The sequence below is a fragment of the Elgaria multicarinata genome, chromosome 6, assembly GCF_023053635.1.
Source record: "Elgaria multicarinata webbii isolate HBS135686 ecotype San Diego chromosome 6, rElgMul1.1.pri, whole genome shotgun sequence".
Taxonomy (NCBI): Eukaryota; Metazoa; Chordata; class Lepidosauria; order Squamata; family Anguidae; genus Elgaria; species Elgaria multicarinata.
In genome coordinates this window covers 93027609-93037996 of record NC_086176.1, presented here as the reverse complement: position 1 = coordinate 93037996, position 10388 = coordinate 93027609, and the positions used below count along the sequence as shown (strand labels likewise).

At 43.8% G+C, this 10388-nt stretch overlaps 1 protein-coding gene across 1 annotated transcript; it reads right to left on the bottom strand.

Annotated features, from left to right (window-relative positions):
• Positions 1-683: 683 nt before the first annotated feature.
• On the bottom strand, positions 684-5803 carry MCIDAS (multiciliate differentiation and DNA synthesis associated cell cycle protein). Its single transcript, XM_063128660.1, has 5 exons — positions 5747-5803; positions 5578-5650; positions 3621-3838; positions 1734-1844; positions 684-1106 (listed from the first exon to the last, which is right to left on the bottom strand). Exons 1-5 carry the CDS (start codon positions 5801-5803, stop codon positions 684-686), a joined length of 882 nt encoding a protein of 293 aa, XP_062984730.1.
• Positions 5804-10388: the final 4585 nt, after the last annotated feature.

The window sequence follows — 10388 nt, the reverse complement described above, 5'->3', positions numbered from 1 at the left end:
TAGGTGTTTAGTGCCTAAGGACATTTAAAGGGAATGGGGTATCCTCTCTTAAACTTGTGGTTACCAAATGGTGGTGGTGTTCATGGGGAAATAATGAAATATGCCATTAAACAAGGATGAGTAGTTATGCAACAGAAGTATAAAGAAGAGGTCATGGCTTCCAAATCAGGCTTAGGATCACATATCAGGCAAACAAGGAGTTTGACACAATAGCCTACTTTAGCAGTTCAAGTATCTAGGCACAGTGACAGATTAAAACAGAACCAAGAATATTCTTGCAATTTTACTTTGGAGTGGGTTAGGAGGGAGAAAGGGTACTTCCCCCACATCTTAACAGAAGCCCTAGATTCCAGCAAAATATTAAAAGCCATACAGTGCAATACCTTTTATTAAGCTAACTCAAGGATTACCAAAAATGTCCAATATGGGATGATCTTTATTTGGCTTACTAAAGATATTACACTGTATGTTTTTCGGAATTTTACTGTAGCCAACACAACTGCAGTTGCTTTGTGAATAGCTAAGTATGAGGAAGTCTAGTTTACATCAGTTAACTGTCAGTAGTAGCAACATATGTACTGCCTTGGCAGAGGCAGCTGTGAGCATGAACACAACTGTAGGTTTGGCAAGAAGTCACCGGAAGATGAGGCAAGTGTAGTTAGCTGATTCGTGTCCCTCTTTAATCAGCTGGGAACCCATCTAAACTTATAGCCTCCGCTGGCTGTCCTGACAGTAAATGCATTGCCTTGAGGGAAGGCCAGTGTCCGGATATTACAATGCTCTTTGATGGACGTCTTGAAGGACGCCCCTTCCTCCAGTTCACTGCCACTCAAGTCCAGGGATCTGCGGATGCTGCATGTCTGCAACCCATGGAAAGCACCATACATGTGGATTGCTTCATTCTCTCCACGAGGGCGCTTTGGGCTTCTGTTGTCATCAATGGACTGCAAGGCTGCATTGCATTTCTCTGATATTTCCTGCAAGATTTCGTTCATTTCCACGTCATCTTCTCGCTCAGCAACAGACACCTGCTTGAGGCTTCTCTTGTTGGGGCCATTGGCGAGGGAGAAGTCTGTGCCGTCTTTGCACTGCGGGAGCATTAGCTTCTGTCAAGAAACAGGAACAAAAGCACTAAGTAATTGGCTTAAGTCTAGCTTATATGCAAACCTAGAGAAGGTGTGATCAACAGTGGGCCTGTCTTTTGAAGCAAGAGCACCCCCTATCGAATGAACTGCTAAAAGCCTTCCTTCACCTGAAGAAAAAACAACAACATTAATCTACCATGATAAACCATCGATTTCTAAGTTAAGTCAACCAAATATTCACAAAAAAATGTGCAAGCTTTTGAGATCTCCTTAAGATCTCCAGATCTCACCAAGCAAGATGAAGAGATCTGGAGATTTCAAAAGCTTTCACATTTGAGACCTTTTAGTTGGCTTAATAAAGGTATTACACTGATATGAATTTTGATATATTTTTTCTTATGGCCAAGGTATCCATCTTCGCTTTTCACTGATTTCTAGGGAACATATGATCTGAGCAGGACACTTATGCAAACAGTTAACACAGACAGGGTTCAAAGTGCCTATATGAAGAAGTGCCTCTGGGCAGGTGGAGAGTGAATTTCCATCATTTCCATGCAATTCCAACAGAGCTTCCAGACCAGCCGGTGCAAATACCAGACACAAGAAGATACGGAAGAGAACCGCTGGGAAAGTCCCCTTGGTACTTACATCCAGCACGGAGGCAAGCTGCTTTGCTTGGCTGGCTAGTTCCTTCAGTTGAATATTTTTTTCCTTCAAGGAAGCAATCTCTTCTTGCTTTTGGGTCAACGTCACTTGGAGCTGTAGGGAGATGCACAGGGTCAGTTTGAAACACTACAGAAGGAAGTCACTTGGGCATAAGTCAGTCATTAAGCTAAGTATAGTCACCAGCTTTTTTTTAAATCTGCCAAGTATTCAACATCCCACCTGTTGCATTTGCAACTAGGTATAAAGGACAGGAGATTTATTAGGACCCTGGTAGGTACCATACATAGCTAGTGTGCAATTTTCAGCCTGGAAGGTCATACATTGTGCAGATCTGCACACTAGAGAAAAGTTTAGCTTGTATAATTATTGTCCATATACTCCTGTCAATCTTATAATCAACCCACACATTTAAACTTTGCAAGTATATTTCTATATATGTGATTATGGAATGTTTAGATGCATCTGGCCAAACATCTCAGCACATCTCAACCTAAGGAGGTTCGCTTGGCACCTACATTATATGCTTTTAGACGCCAGGTGAAGACCTTTTTATTCTCCCAGCATTTTAACAGTCTATAAATAAATTTTAACTTGGTATTTTAAATTTGTAATTTTGCATTGCTGCTGTTTTTATCTGGTTGAATTTTTATACTGTATTTTATATTATGGTTTTATACTGTTGTTTTATACTTTGAATGGCTTTAATTTTTGTGAACCGCCCAGAGAGCTCCGGCTATTATAGAAATGTAATAAATAAATAAATAAATCCTGAAAAGTATGATTCATAGAAAACTTAAATTAAAAAAGAAAGCACAAATCATTTTCTTATCAACCCTCTTGATGAATGGATAATCTACACCAGGGGTGGGCAAATTGTTTCCCTCTACATGCTTTTGCCTAGAACTTCCAGTAGCCCTAGCCATCATAGCCAATGGTGAGGAATAATGTGAGTCGTAGGCCAAGACATCTGGAGGGCCACAAGGTGCCCACCCCTGATTTACACATTGTTCCTAAACATGCAAACCTTATTAACTTCAATAGAACTTAGGCCTATGATCTGCAATTCACTTCACCAGGAGTAACTGTGTTTAATCCAAAGACTCCTTCAAAAACTGTATCACTACTATAACTGCTCATGGATTATAGTTTAAGTTTTACTGAAAAGCTCCTTAGTTTATCCTTCTCAAATGACACAGCACAACGCTATGCATTTTTACTCAAAAGCACACTATGCTGGGTTGAATCCAATGGTAATCTAATTTATGTCCCATTCATTTCAATAGATCTAGACTAACACTGAATACACAGCCTAATGAAATTTACTAATACAAGTAAGATTGTAGGTCTAGTCCAAACTAATTTAATTATAAGCAGTGATGACTGGTGACACCAATTTCGGTGGGGTGGGTGAATCTATTCTGGGTATCAATCAGAATGAACCAGAGTTCTAAAGATGCTACCCAAGGTGATGAACCCTATCCTCAAAATAGGTTCACCACCTTAGATAGCTTGTTTAGAGCTATGGCGACTATTGACTGACATCTGGAAAGGATTCACAGCCCCACCGAAATCGGAGCCACCGGCATCCACTAATTATAAATGGACAGTTCAGTCCAGAACCCAGTTAACTATTCAGATTTAAGGCCAGTTGCGTAAAAGGGACAATAGCTACAACCCCTGATCAAGTCTGTTTGGACAGAAGTATGACTGAAGTCAATACAACTTGCTTTCAGGTTAACGTCTTTTGTCTCAGTCTGCTTTTCATCTTAAGTCCAAGGCTTTGTATTAAGTGGAATGTGGCTTGCTGCTATATAGCAACTCAGACTGGATGGAGTGTAACTTTTTTGAATATTCATTTGCTTTTCATACCTGATTGTTTTCCACAAGTGCATCCCCCAGTGCTTTCTGGTTATGGTCTGCCAAGTCTTTCCAGTATTGCTCAGTAGAAGAGATGCTTTCTGCATTCATCTGCAAGATAGAATCAACCTGAGCAGGCTGGTGAAGGCAAGGGCTAAAGGGTCTTCCATCATCCACAGGGAAAGAAAAATCAGCAGAGTCCAGCAGAGGAGGCATCAGAGAGGATGGATCTAGAGAGGCCAATAGGAAACAAAATTATAGAGCTGGCTGATGCTTTATTGGCACAATGAATCACAACATTTAAATCTAGACTGAGGGTAAAACTAAAGCAGAAGATGTGAGATTAGGGTCTGCCATTTTTTGTCCTTATTAATGGTTTATTTGATTGTATAGCATTTCAAAATGAAAAACATCCTGCCTGCCCTACTCCTCCTCTCTTCTTCATATTATCCTGTATTTAAAGAGGAAAAGGTTTCATGTATATAACTAACCATTAAACAAAAATTGGACAAATAGTTACACAGAAATTGTAAAAAGTAAAATAAATGTGTTTAGTGTTGTGCATATCTCTTTGCAGGCCTGCACTAGTTTTGTAATGGACCACATGAATTCTGCATATAAGAACAATTCCCCATATTAATTAGGAATGATTTTCTTTTAGTAACTTGGTGTAATATACCTTTTCATGGGTGGCTAAGCTCAATTGAATTCAGTTATGTATATTTGCTGTTTTATTTCCTTAGGAAGCTCATGACTCTCTACAGGATCAAGGAAGAGGATTTTAATCCTTTCCCATTTCCCAATCTATCCACACACACACACACACTTCCAAAGTTGCTGTTAGCCATGGACCTTTGTCCCCACTACTCCCCACTCTGAAGCAAATAGCAGCTGGGGGGATTTCAGATCAGAACAGTAGAGAGAAAATAGTTTTCATACACAGAGAATTTTAGTTCCAATCCCATCACTCCTTCCTGTATAGCTGCTTTTGACTTTGAAACAAGTTGTGGGAGATCCTGATTATACCTCTTCTGTATCTCATCTAGTTGCACCGTTTAAAGCAAAATCAATGGAATTTATATCCAAATTTAACAGAGGAATTCAACATGTGTTTACTCAGATGCTAGCTCCATTGTTGCCAGTGGAACCTGCTCCAAGTTAAGGGTGCATAGGAGGATTAAGAGCTTTAAATGGAAGCCAACACTGCAGGCTATGGGAGATCTGTAATTTAAGTCAAATAGCAGCACGGGAGTGAAGGAGAGGCACAAAACTGATTGGGACTACAGAAATTTAACTTCTTTCCTCACCCCATTTTCCTGATGAAATTCGATCCTATGAAACAGCTATTATTTATTTATTTATATAGCACCATCAGTGTACATGGTGCTGTACAGAGCTATTTCCCCTGCAGGACGAAACATACAGGTAGGTACCCAGTCATAGATGTCTCAAGGTGTCTAGCTTGACCCTTAGTCTTATCAATTAAGAAAAGTCACTTATGAAGTAAATACGATAGTAATATTTAGGTGATAAATTGATCAAAAGGCATTTAACCAATTAAGCATTCCCATAATAATTGGGGGGAAACATGGCTGTTGTTGCTTTTAATAAAAAGTAAGGTGACCTTTACAAATATAAAAACATACATAGATGGCAGGTGTCATCTTAGACGAGGCATTGGCACCTCAGTCAGAATGGAAGGGATGCCTCTTCAAAGAGGTTATCTGATGTCTCTTCAGGATATTGTTAGTATATGCAGTGGCATTTAATTAAGGCTGCAATCCTACACACATTTACCTGGGAGTAAGGCTCATTGAATGCAATGCGCCTTACATATGAGTAGGCATGCACAGGGCTATCAACGACTGAAATCTGCACAATTTTAATCTGGTGCCAGCCCACGCCGGACATTCAAAGGGAGCCATTTTCCTCTGATATGAAATTTTAATTAAATTCCTAATACACTTGCCGGATATGAAGTTATCCACGGCATCACGAAATTCCTGGAAATCAAAGTCAGGCTCGGGTTGCAAGCAGGGGCTCTGAAACATACAAATGAAACGCGGCGATTAAGAGAAACCTTTCCCGGCTCTCGAGTTTGTCTTCCGCACATTCATTGGACACATTCACACGCCCACCTGAAAATCCATCGGCCAAGCTAGGTAGTGGTGGAGGCGGCAAGCTTGCACTGCCATGGCGAAGGGGAAAGCAACGAGGCACTTAGCTATCCAGAGGTGGCGGCCGCGGAGTAAGGGCCGACTGAAAGAGCAATTGCTTATTGAGAGAAAGGCGGGGAACAGCTAGGAGAAGACCGCAGGGCGAGACGCCGCCAGCCCAGATTCACACCGCAGCCTCTCGTGGCTGCTGCGGCTGCTTCCCTTTACAACGCTGAGCGCGATCTCATTGGCTAGCCCCACGGGCCAATCCTATTCCTTCGAGGTGGGCATTCCTGTAGTCCCGGTGAAACATTAACCCGAGCCGGACTGTTTTTAGAAGAGGAACGCGCTGCTGGCCACGCCCCTCTCCTGCTGCGGGGCGCTTAGGCAGGTTCACAAAGGAGGCAGCAGCAAGGGTAGGCATGGCTGGACATATTTATTTATTTATTGCATTTATATCCCGCCTTTTTTCCAAGGTGGCGTACATAATTCTCCTCTCCATGTTATCCTCACAACAACAACCCTGTGAGGTAGGTTGGGCTGAGAGTCTGTGACTGGCGTAAAGTCACCCAGTGGGTTTCCATGGCCGAGTGGGGACTAGAACCCGGATCTCACGACTCCCAATCCAACGCTCTAGCCACTACACCACACTGGCATATGCTAAGGGTCCACATGCCAGCAGGGGCCACTGACAAGAACCTGCTGGACTTGCTCCTCCTCTTCACCATTGCCACCTGTTTGTTCACCTGCCTCGCCCTCTGGCCCAGATAATGGCGGTGGGGCGCAGGAAGAGCAGAAGCCTCCTTGCTTCCTTCCTGACAAGCTAGCAATGGTAGCAGTGATGAGAAAGATCAGGAGCAACAGCAGGCGCTAGTGACGATGGCAATGAGGAGGGAGGTGCCTTGCCAAACTTGAGCCCTCAAAAACCTGGCAGGCAGCAAAAAAAAAATTTGCACTACTTAAGGCAGACTTCTCCAGCTTGGCACTCTCCAGATGTGATCAGCTACAACTCCTGTATCTTCCCTGGCCACTGAATCATTGGGCTGGGTGGCTGGGGATGATGGAAGTTGTAGTCCAACATATTTGAAAGGGCTCCAGGTTGGGGAAGCCTGCCTTAGATCCAACGTTAGTCCTACTTAGAGCAGACCCATAGAAATGATTGGAGTGCAAGTTTGTCCTAAGTAACTTAAGCCCCATTCATTTCAGTAGGTCCACTCTAAGTAGGGCTAACATTGGATTCTTAGAGTAGACCCATTGAAATGAATGGGATAAGGTACTCATCACTAACTTGAGTCCTATTCAGTGGGACTAACTTAAGAGGACTAAGTAGGGTACAAACTGAAGCCAGCAGCACTTGCATTTAATAATAGGTTAGCTACTGCAGTCAGAGCCTATCCAGTGGAATTTCAGAATGCTTTTAGTATGTTTTTAGCATATACTCAGAAATAAACCCAACTTAATTTAATGAAGCTTACTCCCTATAGATATGCATAGGATTGCAGCCCAAGTAAACAAAATGACAGCAGGCAGAAGTGATCTCTTGTGTGCACTTATTCGTTCCAAAAAAGGGTTACATCCATGTGTTTTGGGGCTGGTCCTGTACAACAGGCATTATTGCAAAGCTTTGTCTCTAATGTTGTCCAGCTTCATTTCTGTTCCTTGTATGTATTATTTATTACTGTATTTCTTCAATTCTAAGACGCCATCGATTGTTAGACGCACACTAATTTCAGTACCACCAACAGGAAAAAAGCTTTGATTCTAAGAAATAATAAATGCACCTGCGATTCTAAGACGCACCCCATTTTTAGAGATGTTTTTATGGGGGGAAAAGTGTGTCTTAGAATCGAAGAAATATGGTATTACACTTATATCCCACCTTTCTTCTGAGGAGCTAAAGGCTGCACAACACACACATTATTCCCCCCTCCCTTATTTATCCTCTCAACAATCCTGTGAGGTAAGTTAGACTGAGAGTTGGTGACTGGCCCAGGTTCCCCCAGTAAGCTTCAATGGCTGAGGGTGGATTTGAACCCAAGTTTCCCCAATCCTAGGCCAGCACTACAACTACTATATCTCACTACTTCTGTACTACAGACTGATCCTTTGCAATCGCAACGCAGGACAATGGCCCACCCCAACTCCCATTTTTAGAAATTATTATTTGAAATTTAAACCCCCCACACTGTGAGAGCCTCAGCTCACTCTGAATTGATTCCTCAACTCATTCCAAAATGATTCCACTTTCCGATTAGGATCAGAACAAATGGTTTAAGACTTTACTCTCAATACAAACGCCCAGGACCCACAATTCTGTTCGCAGGCTTCACAGGTTGTCTATTTTTCTTTAAAAAGAACTTGCTCTTAGTAAATGCAGTAATACAGAAATGAGGTATTTGCTCCAAAATATAAACCTTCCAGGGGTAATCTAGGAGATTGGCCTTTGTGTAAATGCAGTCCACGCCAGAGTTCAGTGGTTTGTAAAGAAATAGCAATGTGGGAAGGGGAGAAATAGGATTTGGATTGGCCCATGGCTGGGCAAAGTGTTAAAGCCCTTCTTACCCTACTCCTGATCCCAATCAGGTCCGCAGCTGCTATTTTCCAATAGTCATCATCAGAATTTATTGTGTGAATAATGGCACTTCTGTCTTGCCCCTAAGGCTAGGCAAGTTGTCATCTGATGTCATTTACCTGCTGGGCTGCAGTAACTCTAGAAACTTCTTGTTGGAAGACTGAGGTGCAGTCGGCTAAGTCCTGCCAATCGATGGTAGCAAAGGCTATAAGAGAAAAGGCACACGTCACTGGAAATGCAGGATAACGCTTATTTAAAAGGTTGAAGGATTTGCTATCTGGGCAGCAGACAGGGAAGAGGAAACGTGCAAGGAAAGAGAGGTTTATACTTGTCAGTGGAAGAGCAAGTCATTTTTGTTGTTGAAATAAGCTATAGAAGCTACAATTCCAGGTTTATTATTCTGGAGTAATTTTAAACCTGGAGTTGTGTAAACACAAATCACTGAAAGGCTAATCTTAATATTCATCTTTTTTCAAGGAAGGAATCTCTCAGCCTTTTCCAATCTGGCCCCCTCCAGGTGCGCTGGACTACAACATCCATCATTGCCAGTGAACAGGTTGGGGAATATGGGTGGTATAGTCCACCACATCTGGATGGCATGAGGATTATCTTAACAAAAAGACGGTTGTGATGTGTTAAGGGGTAGCTAAAGTGAGGAGGGGGTTGTTTTATTTTTTTAAAGTTACTCCACAACTCACAAATGGCAAGTTTCAAATGGAACTCACCTACGTCTACAGACTCCGGAGATGGGTCATTATAAATGGTTATTGGGTTGCTTCTTGGGTGGATCTTCCGTGGCACCTGCCGGCAAACAAATGCAAACAAAAACGTTAGGACCCTGAGGCAGCACCCCTCCTCGGTGTATTTACTAGGGTGTAAGCCCTATTGAACTCACTGGGTCATGCTTCTGAGTAAACATACACAAGGATCGCGCTGCATAGCTCTTTGTCTGCATGAAGTTTTGCTTACTTTGGAGTAAAACATGCTTAGGATTGTCAGGTAAGGGTATCTTTAAGGCCAGAGCTTATCTTAATTTCTAAATAAATGCATCCATTTCTAAAACAAAATGTCCAGGGGATCAGTTTTCCCTGAAAATAACTCCTTTTCAGTAGAAACTCTTCCCCCTATAGTAGACGATTGCAAGTGGTCATTCAGAAGGGAAGGAGCTCTGTACATGCTCAGGGACACGCCTTCCCATATTAGTTCCCATCTTCTAGCGGTTGCTTAGAGAATCCCCTCTTTTCTGGTCCAAAAGATGCCCTGGCTTTAACCGCTGGGCGACGCTGTCTCCCGCCGGAGGAGAAGAGCGAGAGAGATTTCCCCCAAAACGGCTAGGGTGGCTGTGAGGTCAGGCGGAGTGACTTGTTTCTCCGGCTTCTCAGCCCCCGGTTTCCGCCAACGCACCTTTCTCTCTCCTTTGCCCGGCTTTTTGCCCAGCCTCTCGGCCAGATCTTGCACCCTGTTGGGGCAGAGGCTGCCGCAGGCTTGCCTGCCGCCGCGGTTTTGCATTGCGCTTTCTCTCCCTGCCGCCGGGGATGCGGCGATCGCTTGGCTGCGCTCGATCTAGCCGCACTTGGCGGGGGAGCCCGGCAGCCTCTCTAGGGAAGAGAGGCAGACAGAGACTGGAGGAGAGGCGGGCCGGCCGGCTGCCGATTGAGCGCCAGAGGTGGCGCCTTCGCCTTCTTGGCACAGACCAGCCTGGCAACAAGGGAGACCAGCCCCGTCCCCTCCTCTTTCAGCCCTCCCCCTGCTCCCGGGATTAGAATCAGCCGCCGTTGCGGCCCCGGAGCCCACGCACCAAATTGCGCCCTTTCGCGGCACATTGGCGCCGCGGCCAACCGACGAGCGGAGGGAGAGCAGGTTTGGTTTAATTCTCCAGGGTCCCACGAAAACAAAGCTGAGCTCCATTTGTGCCCAGAGCCAGGTCTGCCCCAGAAACTAGGTCTCAGCCCTAGAAATGTGGGGATGCCTCTGAGCATGTGCAGAGCACCTTTCCTTTCTCCTCCTCGAATCCATTTTCACATGTGGCGCAGACAGAGCAGTCCTGGATAT

Excerpts from the sequence above, each read along its gene's own strand:
- MCIDAS (XM_063128660.1), bottom strand. The coding sequence starts at position 5,803 with ATGGCAGTGCAAGCTTGCCGCCTCCACCACTACCTAGCTTGGCCGATG. Across the intron at positions 5,651-5,746 it reads CTTGGCCGATGGATTTTCAG|AGCCCCTGCTTGCAACCCGA; the intron begins GTGGGCGTGTGA and ends TGTATGTTTCAG. Across the intron at positions 3,839-5,577 it reads CGTGGATAACTTCATATCCG|ATCCATCCTCTCTGATGCCT; the intron begins GCAAGTGTATTA and ends TGGCCTCTCTAG.